The sequence below is a fragment of the Mangifera indica genome, chromosome 17 (assembly GCF_011075055.1).
Source record: "Mangifera indica cultivar Alphonso chromosome 17, CATAS_Mindica_2.1, whole genome shotgun sequence".
In the NCBI taxonomy this organism is placed as follows: domain Eukaryota; kingdom Viridiplantae; phylum Streptophyta; class Magnoliopsida; order Sapindales; family Anacardiaceae; genus Mangifera; species Mangifera indica.
The window spans coordinates 9,639,232-9,657,002 of NC_058153.1; the positions used below are offsets into that span (position 1 = coordinate 9,639,232).

Genomic DNA, 17,771 nt, shown 5'->3' on the forward strand with positions numbered 1-17,771 from the left:
TACCAAAAGATATAGTTCTTCTTGGTATCAGAGTTGTAAAACTTGCAAGCATAAATCTTTTGTTTCCTCTATTTTCTTGTTGATTAGTTACGGAAGAACCTAAGCTTACAATACAATCATTTCATCAATGTGCCAGTTTGGTATCAATCAAACTAGGTTCCAACAATTATCTCATGTGGAATCACAAATCCTTCTTTGTCTCACAATCTCAATGTGTTTTATCATCTTGAAAAATGATGGTAAAAAACCTAAAGTCTTATTAAAAGATGGGATAGTGAATCCAACTTAAAACTTGTGGTTAACAAATGATGGACTTCTCATTTCATGGTTACTTAGCACAATAAAAGAAGAAGCCCAACCATCCATTACAGAAGAACATAAAGCTCGCAATTTTCAACAAGACTCGTTAACTTGACATGATATGACATGAAAAAATTAGGTTAAGGTTGAGTTTTATTATACAAAATCTATTTCAGATCAACCCAATACGATTTGAAACTAAATTGGGTAGTGTTAGAGTTGGCACAAAAGTAACCCGAACTAATCTGAACTAATACGAATGTTTAAAGAAATATTACTTTAATGAAATTTGTTATGGATAAATTATAGAAATGTTGAATGATAATATCAACAATAGTTGAATCCATACAAAGTTATATCTTTATACGGTTGCAATTACTCATATTATTCTTGATTTTTATTTAAATATTTTATTTTATTATTTGGTAGTGAGAATATGATTCAATTAGTAAGATTATTGATTTGTTTTAAAAGTCTTGCTATGTAATTTGGTGAAGAAATTAAAAGGCTAAAAGCAATTAGGAAAGGGAAAATAATAAAAAATTTTAGGTCAATTTAAATTATATCGAGTTAACCCGAATATTTAAGAGCTAGGTTAAGGTTAAAAATTTTTGACATGATTTTAATTTGGGTCAAGTTAGAGTTGAAAGTCTCTAATCTGAAACCCAAATTGGCATAATATGAACATGATCTAATGACAAGAATTGTTAGATCTAGTAGAAGATACCACTGCTTATGATATGTGGAGTTCATTGAAAGAACAGTTGTTGTCAACCACTATTGAAAATGAAGGTCTTATGAAAAACATGTTGATGACCATTAGGATCCTTAGATGATTATATAAAAGAATTCAAATCAATATGTGATAATCTTGCAACTATCAAGAAACCAATTGCTTATCTTGATAAAGTTTTCTAATTCGCATATGGACTAAGAGTAAAATACGAAGGCTTCTATCTAGCTACAGTAACAAACCTCTTTTCCTTACATTTAAACAATTTGTGCTTGCTCTCAAGGGGTATGAGGTATGAGTAGACTCTCACATCTCAAAAGGAAGAAGAGAAAGGCTATACTGAATACAACCAAATGCCTTTTAGCCAATGTGGGCGTGGTAGTAGCAAAAGAGGAAATTGAAGAGGCTTTAATTCAAAAGGTAAAGGTTTTACTCCAATTGGTTATTACAACAACATAAGTTTAACTATAGATAACTCTATGAAAGAAGAGACAAAAGAAGCTAGACAACATCAAGATAAAGGAGATAAACCAACTTACCAAATCTATGGAAAAAAAATCATCTTACCCTCAATTGTTGGTATAAGTTTGACTACTCTTATCAATCAGAAGACCTACCATAGGTTTTGGCCACTCTTACCTTGTACAACAATGACCTCTCTCTTTATATGGACTTAGGAGCAACGACACACATGACCAGTGACGTAGGTATGATATCTTATTTAAAAGGCCAAAGGACTTATTCCCACCCAAAGATTGTTGATTTCTTAAGTTCCCACCCTTTAACATTAAAAATCTTGTTTACCCATCTATGAGCAGTTAAAGTTAATAAAATCTTAATCCCTTAAAATTTTATCTCATTTTCTTCCATAAACCCTGAAAACTAACAATTTTCCCCTTAAACCAAGTTTTAAAAAAATCACATTTCTCCCTTAGGTTTATCTTCAATATTCAGTCATTCTCTTTAGCACCATCATCGGTCGTATCTCCCTCCTAATAGTTTTCCTTCCTCCAACAATTTGCCTCGATGAAAGATTAACCTTTTCGACATCGTGCAATGTTATCTAGGAAGACAAATTGTCTTCCTAGATGACAAAGACAAGATAGTCGATCTCTTTTTCATTTGAGAATATGATTGTCTTTCTAGATAAAGACGAGTCTTCATCTTCTAAGAAGATGATTCGTCTTTCCAAACAATGTCACACAACATTAAAGGGGTTAATGTTTCATTGAGACAAACCGTTGGAGGAAAGAGAACTGTTAGGAGGGAGAGACGATTGACGATGACATTGGAAAAAATGGCTGGATATTGAAGATAAATCCTAGGGAGAAATGTGATTTTTTAAAACTTGGCTTAGGAGAAGAAATTGTTAATTTTTAAAATTTTGGGAGAAAAATAAGATAAAATTTTAGTTTATTTTTAATGTTACATATAAAATCACAATTTTACCCTTAAAACTAACATACTTAATAGTTTACGGGTAGGTAAATGAGATTTTTAAAGTTAAAAGATAGGAACTTGGGAAATCAACAATCTTTGGGTGGGAATAAGTCCTTTAGCCTATTTAAAATCATAGAAAGGGAATGATTGTAACATCCGAATTCAGGTGTGTCAGTAAACTCCACTTCCAAAATTACCCCTAGAGTTGATTTTATAACTTGTTATGTAAAGAAATTGCAAAAGAATCATAGAAAACTACTAAATGAGCAATATTTTTCAAAGGGGGTAAAATGGTCATTTTATAAAGATTCAAGGGACAAAGTGGGAATTAAAATTGAAGGGCACACTTGAAATTATATGGTGGTGCTAAGGGTTTTTGGTAATTGGCTAAGGATAAAATAGTAATTTATGGAAAAGATTAAGGGCAAAATGGTCCAAGAGGTTTATAAAACATATAATCTATTCACCTTCTTCCTCATTGCCGAGAACTCCATTATTTTTTTTAGCTAAAGCTTCCCTTAACCAAAATTCGCCAAAAAACCTAGCTAAACCACCTAATTTCTAGTGCCTCCAGTTATAAAAAGTGTAGATCTGTCGATTCTGATCAGTTCTAAGGTAAGAAATTTAATTTTTAAGATATGTCAAGTTTAGGGTTTTGATGGATGATTATATTTTTGGTTGATTAAGGTTGTCAGAAAGAAGAAAAGAAGGTGAATAAGCTTAAATCACCTATTTGACAAAGAAAAGGTAAGAATTTTATACTTTACATACTTAAAGTAAATTTGAGTTAGGTTATTTAAATAACTTTTACTTATATAAGTGTGTAAGGTATTAGAATTAGAGTGATTTATGCTTAAAAGGATAAATAAATTCATTAGGATTTATGATGTAATTTTTGGCCATAAGGGTAAAAAGGTAATTTTGGCCATAAGGGCAAAAATGTCATTTTATGCGATATAGGTTAATGTTGCTTAATTATGTGCATGTTATGTGAAATAACCCTTATATTAAGCCTATATTGTATAATTGAAATTAATTTGAGACATGATATATATTTATATATAAATGCATGAGAAAATAACATGATGTTTGTGAAGGAATGAAAAGAATAAGGGAAAATAACAAATGCGCATATTTCATATTATGGTTATATATGCATACATGAGGAATCATAACATATGCATGATTTAGAAAAAAATAAAGAAAGAGGAAAAATATTTTCTAAGTCATGCATGCTTTTAGAAAATGGAAAACAAGTATTTTTGATTTTATAATGACTCATATGATACAGGAAAACAGAAAACATACTAAAAATCCTTACACGCTAGCTGTACTGTGTGGACAGCAAATAAAATAATCGGTTGTACTGTGTGGACAGCAAAGAAAAAATATCAGCTGTATTGTGTGGACAGCAAAGAAAAATATCAGCTGTACTGTGTGGACAGCAAAAGAAAAATATCAGTTGTACTGTGTGGACAGCAAAGAAAAATATTAGCTGTACTATGTGGACAGCAAAGAAAAAAAAAATATGCGTGTAAGAGAGAATTATATTTTGTATGGTGACTGCAAGTACTGTCATATGTAGTCTAGACCAGACAATGAGAAAGAGAGAGAAACAAATTAGTAAATATTTTATGAAAGTCATTTGCATTAGAATTATGCATACAAGCCTGTGTGGCTGATAAAGAGATGAGAAAGATGTACGATCAGAAAATAGAAATGTCATGGCACTCATACATGCATAAATCATAATGAGTGAATCATATCTGTATAGTAAGAAAATGAATAAATTGGTGAAAGAAGAGAATTCTGATATGTGTTTAATGCGTGTCCGTGTCAATAATTTTATATATGAATAACGCAGACACGTTGAGTATGAAAGAGAGTAATACCGGTATGAAATACTTTAAGTGTTTAGTATGATTTTCTTACTGAGCCATAGTCGCTCACTCCGTTTAATTTAATATTTTACAGGTAAAGAAATGCAGCAAAGGTTCCCGGGAAGCACTAATGAGACATGAGGCTGAGGGATGAAGGCACCATATTGTTGTTGATTTATATGTTTTGATGTATATGTGAATATATGCATATATATATATATATATATATATATATATATATATATATATATATATATATATATATATATATATATATATATATATATATATATATATATATATATATATACTTGAAGTAGATATTGGTGGATATGTATAAATATATATGGCTAGTTATGAAAATTGATTATAAAGTTTCTGTGGGTGATAATTTTTATGATAGTTATTATTATGTACTTATTTTATTTATTATGATTATGTGATAAAAATCCAGTCGATTGGTAGGACTGTTTTATATGAATTGTTAATTGGGAGTGTTACAGGCCATAATTAAAAAGAGAAAAATATTCCCCGGGCCCTCTAAAATAGGGGAACTCTTGCCGTTTTTCTGTAACACACCCAATAGTTAGGAGAGGTTATAATGATGCTATTTACGTTGGTGATGGAATCAAACTTGATATAATACATACTAGAAATGCATATGTTGGAGAATTGAGTTTAAAAGATATTCTTGTTGTTCCTAAATGAAGTCTACATTTTCCATGAGATTTGGCAAGAAAACGCAAACTTTAGTTAGGGTTCAACAAACATATTTCATGTTTCTCTCTACACAATTTCACCCAATAACACAAAATTCAAACAATGCATTAAATCTTAGGCAAAAAATATTGATTAACATGTTCACTCATAAAATTAGGATAATAATATCACAATTCTTAACTCTAAAAACATGATAACGTGGATTGAAAGAAATGTTGATTTTGCTTGGTAAAGTCAAATGAGCTCCATTCTAACAAATTGAAACCTTTTCTTTTTGGTTTAAAGGTGAAGTGAAAATAAAGAGACAAAGATAAATTGGTGGAATAAACTTTCAATTGAAGAGTGAATAGAGTTTTGTATACAATTAAGTGTAATTTTGTTTTTGTTACTTGAAAAAAAAACAAAGGTATTTTTTCTTTCAAAAGTATACAGTGACAAAGAGAGTATAAATAATTATCAGTACATGTATGTAACACCCCATCTCCATATCATACCCCTAAGGGTAATTTGCTATGATGACATGTCATGGATGTAATAAGAACTCTCATAATTGCATTTGCAAAAGTAATTTTTTTTTGAAATACCTTAATAAATTTATTTAAATAAAAAATATTGCTAAAGGTGTCATATAACATCAAACATCTTACTCAAATTCTTAATTACCAAAAATATAATAGTGTGCATGCAATAACCCAAAGTAACTCTCAAAATAAAATTTATAATAGAATAAAATAAAGGATCAGTGAATTGATCCGTTAGCCTCCCCACCTGTCTCGCTATCACGTTTACCTACAAACAAACAAGAAATGTGTGAGTGACAAAACACTCAGTAAGCACACTAATAATCAAGCGTTCTTGGAATATCCCTTAACAACCCAACTGTCTCCCTATCCTAGATGCCTACCAAGTAGATGTCCTATACGCCTCTTACAACTAATAACCCAGTACTCATAATGCTTTTAGATATGACGTCCCAGATGCCTCTTATAACCAATAGTCAATTGCTCATAATGTTCTTGGGTAGGACGTCTCAAATGCCTCTTACAACCAATAACCCATTTCTTAATGCTCTTAGATAGGACATCCTAGACACCTTTTACACCTTATTGAGAATCAGGGATAGATGTCCCGGACACCTCTTATCCTTAACCTAATCAGAATGGACATCTCGGACATCTTTTACATCCCTTAACGACGTATAGAAGGCAAACTCATCATTTCTAGGCCCTCGGTATGACATACCTTCTCGCTATAGGGGATGATCGTTTCACACTAGGGGACAATCGTTCCCCCTATTTATGAGAGACAATCGTTCCAAGATAGGAGGGACGATCATTCTCCTCTAAATTAATCCATATATGCCCTAATATTCAATTTAGTTAAATTGCCAATCTACACCTGTACATGCTTGCGAACTTCATCTTTTATCTTGCAATAGAACAGTCGTCCCTCTCATGAGGGGACATGCATCTTTCGCTTCTGTAACTTCCAAAACCTTACTATTTTTGGCAACGATTCAACAATCAAACAACTGAGAATTATCCTAACATTCCCAATTCATCAAACCAGCCCTGAATTACCAATATCAAACAGGACTCATACGAAATCATGGAACGCCAAATGCATATGACACAATCATCATATTTTGAACAGTTTCATACCATTACATTTAACCACAATCAATCATAGTGATAATTGTAAGCCTAAATTACACATATACTTATGAATTCTCATCTAAACGTGTCATACATTAATTAAAGAATAAGGAAGTGCAACTACCTCTCCTTTGACGTCACTCAAGTCTTCACGTGGCAAGAATCCAATAGCGTTCCTTTCCTTTAGCAGCTTCTAATGCTTTCGAATCCTCTATGTGTTCTTTGTGTAAGAAAAAATAGGGTTAATAACATGTAACCCTAATCAAAACACAAGGAGGAGTTTTATAGCTGTTAGATATCACGCCTGGGATAACCGTCCCTTTTAGTGGAACGGGCGTTCCCAAGATACATACCATGAAAATCACGTAAGCATGCTTTGAATTTGCTAGTTTATAGGGACGGGCATCCCATAGGTTTGACTTTTTCTTGACTTAAAAAATTCAACATAGTCAATGCTCTTGAAAGACCTGAATCCTCCTAAAATGATTAAATTATCTCCGAACATATATGTGGCTGTTACAATATAATTCCTTTTTTATTATGATATGCATGAGAATTTATTTCTCTCTCTCTCTCTCTCTCTCTCTCTCTCTCTCTCTCTATATATATATATATATATATATATATATATATATATATATATATATATATATATATATATATATGTAAAATAGAATAGTTGGAATAAATTTTTTTCTTGATCCATGACTATTTTTTATTTTTCAAATTAAAAATTATGACATTATAATTCAAATGAAAAGAAATCTTTAATTTCAAATAGTTATTGCTATCGTCATCCATGACTATTTTTTGAGTTTTCAGAATTCATCTAATCAAGTACCACCACTTGTGTAATTAAATTTGTAGATACCTTGATATTATAAAATGCCCATCAAAAGTTTTTACAACCAAATCAACGATAAAAGGGTAATTTCAATAACAAAGTAAAGGATAATCCATGAATATAACTTAATAACAAAGCTTTAATTTTTTTTTTTTTGTAAAAAAAATTTTTAATTATTAGGCAGATGCATGCACTTTTAAACGAGATTTTAATTATTAAGCAATTTTTGATAAATTCATAATATTTTTGATATTAAATTATATTCTATCTAGGCAATTGAAATTTGATACGTATTGCATGGAAAAATATACTTTTATATCTACGTCTATCAAAAAATTCAATTAGCTTTCAAATTAAGATAGAAATAATTAATTAATTCATTTTGGTAACATCTTGTGAAAGTGTATATGGCAGGCAAGTAACCGACATTACCATACAATATATGGTCAAAGTTTTAATATTGTTTCTTAACAAAATTAAATATTATTTTCTTATTAAGTCTTATCTACAAGTATAATATTTGACCCAAGTATAATACAATCCTTTTGACCCAAGTATAATATTTGGCAAGTAAATATTGTTTCTTATTAATATTGTATATGGCAGTTAAGCCTGGACAGAACTTAACTGGCCTGCAACATCGATTCTTTTTCTGCTTGACGACAACAATCACACTAGATAGAAGTTGGCAAATACAAAATTCACTTCTCCTTAGTGGCCGGTTTCCTAGTTTATTTAATATTCATCATTATCCAACTTCATCAATTTCCTTAATTCAATTCTAACTTTAAGGTTATATTGAAAGATAATATGAGTTATTTCTGTTAGGCTCAGAACTGAGGAGAAGTATGAGCAATTACTTCCTGTAGAGAAGAAAGAGTTTTAATTTTGGACATGGAGTATATAAATACAAGTATATGGACAAAATACAAGTCTAAATTCCAACTATATTGTTAACGCCACGTGTACCATAAAATGCCTTTCAACCTCACCTTGACACAAAGTTTTAATTCATATAAATTTATTAGGGTTTTTTCAGTAAATCCAATGTATTTGATAATTTTTTTTAACAATAAAACTATGTGTACCCACTTTGGGTACATAAATGTGTACACATTTATATGTATTATTATGTGATTGGATGATTTTGAATTAAGAATAAAACAATAACCAATCATATGATGACATATATGAGTGTGTATACATTTGTGTATCCAAAGTGGGTACACATAATATTGCTCTTTTTTTAATGATGTCTTGATCTGCAACCCTAACCCTTCTTATCAAATAGAATTATATAATTAATATGATAATATTATTTTCATAGAGCTATAGGAATAAACTCTTAAAACAATGTAGTGGATTGCACGCAACCCTATCTACCTTTTTGTCTGTCTTATAAATATAAGGGATGATGTAGAGGTAAGAGGGTTCTCAAGAATTTTCTTATATCATAACTACTGAAACTCTATTAGAATTTATTTTAAAAGACATAAATAATATAAGATTCCAAGCAATACACTAACTAACCCCATTAAAATTCTCTTGTTTTCTTTACTTACCAACACAGAATCAATCATACACTCACAATTATACTTCCACTCATCATCTCATAAAGAGAAGTCGAAATTACATTGCTAAATTTAATTAAACAAAATAAAAAATAATCTAATTATTGAGAGGATGAATGATTTTTAATGAAGAGGTACAAAAGTTTTATTATTAATTATTTAAAAAAGGATTTTAATGTATAATAATAATAATAGATCAAGTCGTGACCTAGTGAACTTGGTTATAGAATTCCACCAAAGAAGCTCGTAATTTACATGCAATAATATTAATTTATATTTAAAAAAATCCATCATTATTAGTCTTTTTTAATATTTAATCTTATTCAGTTTGATTAATAGTCATTTACTTGTTCCACTCAACAGGGTAGGCTAACCCTCGATAGATCTGTGCCTATCATGAACAACAAAGCAAAATTTGAATAAATAAATTACATACTTTCTCACTTTCATTGTATTTCTTCTTTTAAATTATAAGATAATTTTTCTGGCTTCAAAATATTGATGTAACATTTTTACTATTTATTGGCCTTATAAATTGATATCTGCCTTAATTGTTTACTATTTATTGGCCTTATAAATTGAGCATATAATATAATTTCTCGACTAATTTTCTTCCAATTTATTTTCCCAGAAATCCACTTGAAAGATTTACATTAATTGCAACAAATACGAAAACGACCCAATACTTGTTTTCAATTTTCACGAGACTCATCAACTAAATAAAGTGAAACTTTAGTTACCTACCGACCACACACTTGAGAAAGAACAAGAGGCACTAAATAGCAAATCAAGTTTGACTTTAATTTTTAATTAAGAATAAATAATTAAAACTTGGCGGTCTCAGATCCCGAAGCTCAATAGCCCTTAATACTGAATCCGATGGACATATTTTGTAGCCCAACTGGTTTTGCTTATTATTCTCAAAGTGGGCTTGGGCTTTTGAAAAATTTCATGAATAATTGTGCTAAATCATATTGAGAAGTGAACACATTTATGATTCTCAAAGAAATTCCAACCATAAATAATTGTTTAAAATCAAATTATATTTTAAATATTATAAGAATTTTGATATAATTTTCTCACGATTAAAGAATTATTAAATAATTATTTCACTTGTTTAAAATTATTATTATAATTGACATTTAATATTTGAAAATTTACATGTGTCTCCTATTGATGAATAATTATTTTATTTTATTTTATTAGATTAATAACAATTATTCATAATTAATGGTAAATACATTAATGATGTCACATTTTAATACCCAACTCAATTAAAGCTATCACCGTCCAATCAAATTACACAATTCCAATACAAGCCAGGCCTTAGCTCATTCGTAGATTATTGAATTGACAAAATAGTCCCTACATTTTTCTAAATTTTAGAAAAATTTATTTTCAACATATTTGTTTATTTCTTATTGATAATTATGTAAATGGTGAACTTTGTAAGCTATTAGTTTGCCACTCTATATAGATACATATACATATATATATATATATATATATATATATATATATATATATATATATATATATATATATATATATATATATATATATATATATATATATATATATATATATAATATGTTAATTTCAATATTTTGTGTCCCTATCATCAACAAACGTAATAATATTTATTTATTATTAGAAATGATAGTAAAAATATTTTTTATTCAAAAATATTTATTTTTGATAAGAATATTATATTGGAAACTCATATTATAAGTTTAACTTAATTATAAAAAAAGCAACTTAAATAAAGACAAGGAGGGTAAAATCGAAAATCCACATTTTGGATAAACTCAACATAGTATAGTACAACCCAAACAATTTCATGTTAAGCTGGCTTGCTTAGTATAAATCCTTCAGTTTCCACAGCCGTTTGTCTTCTATCATCAATCTTAAAAAGTTTGTTTAATCTGTGAGTCTCTCTTTTCGATGAAGTAGTGTTCTTTAGCCTCGATAAGCAATTTTTTTATGTTAAAGATTGATTTTTTATTTGTGTTTTGGATTATTTTGGTAGTTGTTTTGTGCTTTTTTGTTTATTAGTGTATTTTTATTTTCTTATTTCTGTTTACGACGCTTGATTGTATTTGCAACGTTTGATGATACCTTTTTTTTTTTTTAAATATTTTTATATGATAAGTTAAATTGCTGTCTGATTATTTATGTTGATAGTTGCAGTGTTAGTGAAGTAATGATGGAGGCTAAGAGGGTTCTGTTGGTACTGCTTTTTTTGAATGTGGTGCTGTTTCTGGTAGTAAAGAATCAAACTTTTACGTAGTTTTCAACTGTTTTACTCTTTGTTTAATTATTATTTTTTTTTTGTGGTTTTTATGGATTTTGGTTTGAGTTTTGACTTGGATTGTGTTGTGTTTTGTAGAATGCTGCCCCATCAACATGCCCTGCTGATAATCTTGGGAGCAAATGCAATGAATCCAATGATTGGAATGGGGAATTCTTCCCTGGCATTTCGAAGATTAAGTATGAGGTAAAGAAAATTATGAGTTCGGTTGTGTCATTGTTCTCAAGTGTCTGTATTTGCAATTATTCATTTGTTTCTGTTTTTATAGGGTCCGGCTACCAAGAATCCATTGGCATTCAAGTGGTATAATCCCGAAGAAAAGATTCTTGGGAAGAAAATGAAGGTTAGTTTTTCTTAATATTTTTCAACTTTGGCTACTGAATTGGGGTTGTGCTGACAAAGTTAATGATGGAATAGGATTGGCTGAGATTCAGTGTTGCATTTTGGCATACATTCCGTGGATCAGGCGCTGATCCATTTGGGGCACCTACAAAATATTGGCCATGGGAAGATGGTACCAATTCATTGGCTATGGCCAAAAGAAGAAGTAAGATTGGCGGATATGCTTGCAATTTACTTCATGCTTATATTGCATTATTGTTTATAATTTAAAATTGGTGTTTATCTTATATCTTTTGGTACAGTGAGAGCAAACTTTGAGTTCATAGAGAAACTTGGAGTTGACTTGTGGTGTTTCCATGACAGGGATATAGCTCCCGAAGGCAAAACCCTTGAGGTTGGTAATTTTTTAAGGGTATTATGCTAATTGTCTCAGTTTCTATTATATTTTGTTGTTTTGTATTTTCCTGATTCTAGTTAAATTCTTCTCTATTGTATATCATGTTTATGGGCCGTTGAATATGTAACAGGAAAGTAATAAAAACTTGGATGAAGTGGTGGCCCTTGCTAAAGAGCTTCAGGTAAGTTCATGAAGTTGTGTTAGTAAGTTTACTTAAATCTAGTTATTATATTATTATATGATCAAGTTGAGTAGAGATGCATCCTTTGCTCTTCATCTGCTGTCTTACTTTCTTAGGTTGTGGGCCTCAGTGTTATGGAAAGGAATGAAAGAATAAGTAAAATAAGAGTTTAAAAGGCTCAAGTCAAATACAGATGTCCAATTCTTCTCTTTAGCTATTTCATATGGTAGTTTTGGGGGCCTCATATTATAAACTTATTCATTTAGTTTTTATATGTAGTTTTGACTTAGAAGCCATTCACTTTCACATCTTTGTTCCTTGAACCAACCAATCTAGAACACATTGGTCATAGAAGGAATATTCCTAGGTCTGTGACCAGCTTTCTTGGTGATTTGATGGTTGCCTGGTTTTAGTGTGCTACACATAATATCTATCAACTTGATTATTAGAATATCTCGATGTTGTGAAAAAATCCCACTCAATGGCAAGGAAATAACAAAAACCTCAAGAAATCTTGACTTTGTTATCATGTTGGATCCTATGATTTGACTTTGTTATCATGTTGGATCAAAATTTGTGTGACACCTCTTCTGCAATTGTTTGTTCTTGGGGACCAAAATCAGAAACCAGTATATGCTTGTGTGACATAACTACTAGCTTAATGAAGTCCTTTATCTCCTTTAACTTTCAATTATTTTATTCTGCAGGGAACCAAGATTCATCCATTGTGGGGTACAGCTCAGTTATTTGTGCATCCTCGCTTTATGCATGGTGCTGCTACTAGGTGTAATGTTTATAGAGGATCCGTAACTTTTGTACTGTTTGTTTTACCTTCATTGAATGTGTCAGCCTCTTTCTTAACTTAAAAAATGTTCGGGAACTTGTTTTACAGCTCTGAATTAGGTGTCTATGCTTATTCTGCGGCTCAAGTCAAGAAGGCCATGGAGGTGGATGGTTTTGGATATTAGGAAAAAATGAATATCTTTCTCTTATATGTATATATGTATGTTGAATAATTTCATTTATAGTAGTTACTTTGTAATCAAATTTAAAAATTCCACAGGTCACACATTACTTAGGGGGAGAAAACTATGTGTTTTGGGGTGGCCGTGAGGGTTATCAAACTCTCTTGAACACAGATATGGGAAGAGAGCTGGATCATTTGGTATATTTATCTAACGTGTCCTTACAACATTATACTGTTGCTTTTAAATTATTTTGCTTGAGTATTTAGGTTTTCTCAGTAAGTTATATATTGGTGACAAGGTTTTACTTTTGTAGTGTTCTGTTTTGGTTTTAGATTTTATGGTTTAATTGAGACTATCTGTTGTCTGTTTCCAGGCAAGATTTCTAGAAGCTGCTGCTGCCTACAAGAAGAAGATTGGATTCAATGGTATGTTTTTCTTCTTTCCTTCTTAATGGATCTGCTGTATGACTGTCGGATGCAAAGGAGAATTCCAACAGTTATTGGGGCAGAATTTTATGTTTCTTTTGATTTATTGCTGCATAGAATATGAAGTAATTGTTGAGATCTTGTTCGTTTCTCCTTAATTTTGCATTTTGTCTGAAAATAACAGTCAAATTTTCCTTCCTTTTTTTAATACTGTTTTTTGTTTCTTTGTATTTTGTTTTCACCATGCCAAAATTATAACAGGGACCTATTTTTTCTTTTTACTTTCAGGGACTTTGTTGATTGAGCCCAAGCCTCAAGAACCTACAAAACACCAGTATGCTTTTTTCTTTATATATTATACAGGCACTGTGTCAAATTATCCAGATATTTTTTTGACATATGTTGGTAATTTGACAGGTATGACTGGGATGCTGCAACAACAGCTAACTTCTTGAGGAAGTATGGTCTCATAGGTAATATTGCTGTTCACGCTTCTAATATTTATTATGATGCATGACCCTTAAGTTTAATTTATGAAGTAAAACTGTATATTTTCATAAACCAAGTTTGCAAAGTTCAAATCATGCTACTTATTGGTTGAGCTGTTTATAGTTTTTACTCTAGCTTTGTCAAGTATTTTTGTTTTATTATTTTTTGGGGGGCTAACATAAAAAATGTGAAATTTTGTTGTATTGTTGAGGTCATTGCAAGGAGCATGCTTTCATTTTTTAGATGGTGTACATGGATATTGATGTATATGATAGTATTGTTGCATGTGTATGTTCTTTGCTATGCAAATTAAAATTTCTGTACTACATGTGTTGCATGATGGGTATCATTCCTGTTTGGACATTTCAAATCTACTTGACATTGTTTTTGGGACATAAAAATGTACTGTTCTCACTGACAAATGGCCTCATATGACTCAAGCACTGATATTGTCACCAACTTGATTTTTCTTCACTATTGTCAGTACTTTTGAGGCTATAATTTGTAGGACTAAATGATTTGTTTAATCTCGTGGCAAATATTATGATGTTTTATTTCAATCTTTTACTCTAGCACTATTAACATTTAGAAGACTTCTCCAACTATTTATGGTGTTTATATTGCATAGCAGTGAACATCTAATATATTGTTATGCTTTTCTTCTTGTAGATGAGTTTAAACTAAACATTGAGTGTAACCATGCCACCCTGTCTGGTCACAGGTATTTCATATAACTTTCATTTCTCAAGCTCCTATATGTTATGTTGGCTTGTTTGTTTTTCCTAAGTGCTGTTAATCAAAAGATTGAACTTGCATGAAGTTCTGTGGGTCACTTTATATACTTGTGTACTTTGCAGCTGTCATCATGAGCTTGAAACTGCAAGACTCAATGGTCTACTTGGAAATATTGATGCAAACACTGGGGATCCTCAAGTTGGTACTGGAATATTCAACACTTCTTTGGCTTTTTAAAGTTCTTTTCTTAATTTCTGATCAAAAGTTTTTCTCTTAATTCTGGATCAAAAGTTTAAATACTCATCTTGAGATAACTTGTGCTTTAGTTTATAATATAGAGCTGTTGATGTTACCACAGGTTGGGATACAGATCAATTCTTGATTGATGTTGCAGAGTCAACTATGGTTATGCTCAGTGTAATCAGAAATGTATGTAATTCATGCAACTTTTCAATTTACTGTGAAATTCCTGAGATACTAATTTTAGCTGGACTTATTTGATTAATTTCACTTTTGTTTATCACAGGGAGGGTTAGCCCCTGGAGGATTCAACTTTGATGCTAAATTGTGAGTCTCTTTTTTCCCTTATTGATCCTTCTCTTATGTTCTTGCATGGATACTTGTGCATAAGATGTTTTGTGATGGAGATCCATATGGCATCTTAATTTTGTTTTATTCTCCCACTTCATTTTATGATGGATTTCTTTCTTGTATGTTTTTCTTTTCTGCTCCGATTTTTTTACCTTTCTAATGCCCCGTTTGACATAACTAACTTTATTATATATTTTAGACGAAGAGAAAGCACAGACGTTGAGGACTTGTTCATTGCTCATATTACTGGAATGGATGCTCTAGCCCGTGGACTTCGAAATGCTGCCAAGCTCATTGAGGTAATACATTTCTATTATATTCACAAAATAAAAAAGCCTGTCAGATTTTCCAAAATGATATGCTTATTTTGTAATCAATGGCCTGTCAATGAAACTGAATTGATTTTGTTGTCATTGAAAAGGATGGTTCTTTGGCTGAGCTTGTCCGCAAGCGATATCAGAGCTTTGACATGGAAGTTGGGGCTAAAATAGAGGTAACATGTTTCCCAGTATCTTACCTGTTTTGCTTTGTTTTGTTTACTTCTTTGGCTAATGCAAAGTTGTGCCATGTTATAACAGGCTGGTAAGGCCTATTTTGAATATCTCGAGAAGAAAGCCATGGAATGGGGTGAACCCAAGGTCCCTTCTGCTAAGCAGGTAATTAAATAGCTGCTAACCTTTCTATGTTTCATGTTTAAATAGTGGCAGAACATCCATTAACAGACATGAATTAGGAGCATAAAGAATTAAATAGAATGATGGAATGCTAATGTCATGTATTAGTGTAACAGTAATAATAAATAAATACTAGACTCCTTTTCATATATATATATATGATAGTAGTAGTCTATCAAGAGAATTCTGAAATGGATATTATTATTGTTCCAGAATTAAGAAAAATTTTGTCCAATTTGCTGATATGCTATCATAATTCTATGCAATGTTTTCGTCTACGTTTGTGTAGAAGGGTATATGATCATTGACTTTTTATCAAATGCTAGTGAGATAGATTAAATGTGATGGAAATCTGTGTGCAAATGTGGCAGGAACTTGCGGAGATGATTTTTCAATCTGCAATGTAAGATAAAAGCAGGAATGAAGAAGGTAGAGTTGAGTAATAATATAGATAGAGGACATGAAGAAGTTATCTAAATAGTTGGTTCAATTGACTCCATTTTCCCCGTTTCTGGTGAGATGGATCTTGTTTTGTTTTATTTTATTTGGCCAGGTCAAATTATTTTATAAAATGTGGTTTCTGGGCAACTGTTAACTTATTGTAGTGCTATTTATTTAGAGGTTTTAGTAGCCTTTTCTAAACCATATAATATGCTCTCTCTCTCTCTCTCATCTTTGCCTTTTGTTTGCTATGGAACAAAAATTCAACAACGCAGGTGGAAAAACATAATGGAAGAAGAAGAAGGGAGGGAAAGTGAAAATGAAGAAAAAATTAAAGGGTTTTTAAAAAAAATTAAGTATATATATATATATTATTAACTTTTACGTATTTGGAGAATTGTGGGCAAAACCGCATTTTTGCTCTTTTAATTAACCATTATCACTAACGGATGAAAAATGGATTTTTTAAACTTTGAAGGTTGACACTCGTTTTATCAAAGTTTAGGTGTGAAATCACTTGCGAAAACGCCCAAGTCCCTTATTACGTTCTTAAATAAACCCAAAAGTGGAGCAACCTACATCCAACGGTGAGATTGCCACATCACCAATGGGACTCGTTTTGTTTGGGTCCTGCTAATTCGATGAAGTCAACGAACCAAAACCGATGCAAGTACGAACAAACAATTCCTGAACCGGAGACAAATCACAGCTCACGTTCCCTTCCCTTCTATGCTTCCTTGACCTTTTCGTCTCTGTTCCATTGCGGTTAGTCCTCAACAAAACGAAGCGGAACGGATTTTCAAAATTTCTTCTTAAGTCCGCCAACTTGTTGAAATTTAATTTGACCCGAATTTTCCGACTCCTTTAAGCGGACCCTCGTCTTTTTGACCCTGGCAGGTTACACACGCTCTTGAGTAGAGAGTTTCTTATTAACTGCATGCTAGTGAAATTATATTCTTATTTATTCTCTGTTGTAATTCACATTTGTGTTGTGTGCTTTTACAGGGTCAGGGTTTTGCTGTGCAGATCTGATCCGTATTCAATTGTGACAATCGTATTAATCTCTGATCTTTT

At 31.1% G+C, this 17,771-nt stretch overlaps 1 protein-coding gene across 3 annotated transcripts; it reads left to right on the forward strand.

The window, feature by feature from the left end:
• Window positions 1-10,972: 10,972 nt before the first annotated feature.
• LOC123200570 (xylose isomerase-like) lies at window positions 10,973-16,901 on the forward strand. 3 transcript variants are annotated; one of them, XM_044615808.1, is made up of 21 exons: window positions 10,973-11,070; window positions 11,334-11,406; window positions 11,533-11,640; window positions 11,723-11,797; window positions 11,872-12,001; window positions 12,099-12,190; window positions 12,324-12,374; window positions 13,082-13,158; window positions 13,267-13,321; window positions 13,438-13,539; window positions 13,716-13,767; window positions 14,056-14,101; window positions 14,185-14,240; window positions 14,926-14,977; window positions 15,114-15,193; window positions 15,350-15,420; window positions 15,518-15,558; window positions 15,782-15,881; window positions 16,004-16,075; window positions 16,161-16,238; window positions 16,628-16,901. In XM_044615808.1, the coding sequence occupies exons 2-21, from the start codon at window positions 11,347-11,349 to the stop codon at window positions 16,661-16,663; spliced, it is 1,434 nt and encodes a 477-aa protein (XP_044471743.1). In that variant the 5' UTR covers window positions 10,973-11,070; window positions 11,334-11,346; the 3' UTR covers window positions 16,664-16,901. The 3 variants fall into 3 exon arrangements, with proteins under 3 accessions (XP_044471743.1, XP_044471744.1, XP_044471742.1); XM_044615809.1 differs by having other exon boundaries at window positions 10,974-11,070; window positions 11,328-11,406; XM_044615807.1 differs by lacking the exon at window positions 10,973-11,070 and adding an exon at window positions 11,073-11,092 and having other exon boundaries at window positions 11,328-11,406.
• The last annotated feature ends 870 nt before the right edge of the window (window positions 16,902-17,771 follow it).

Bases quoted from the DNA above. Each gene is read 5' to 3' on its own strand.
- LOC123200570 (XM_044615807.1), top strand. The intron at 11,407-11,532 runs GTAGTAAAGAAT...TGTGTTTTGTAG, and splicing joins TGAATGTGGTGCTGTTTCTG to AATGCTGCCCCATCAACATG. The intron at 13,540-13,715 runs GTATATTTATCT...GTCTGTTTCCAG, and splicing joins GAAGAGAGCTGGATCATTTG to GCAAGATTTCTAGAAGCTGC.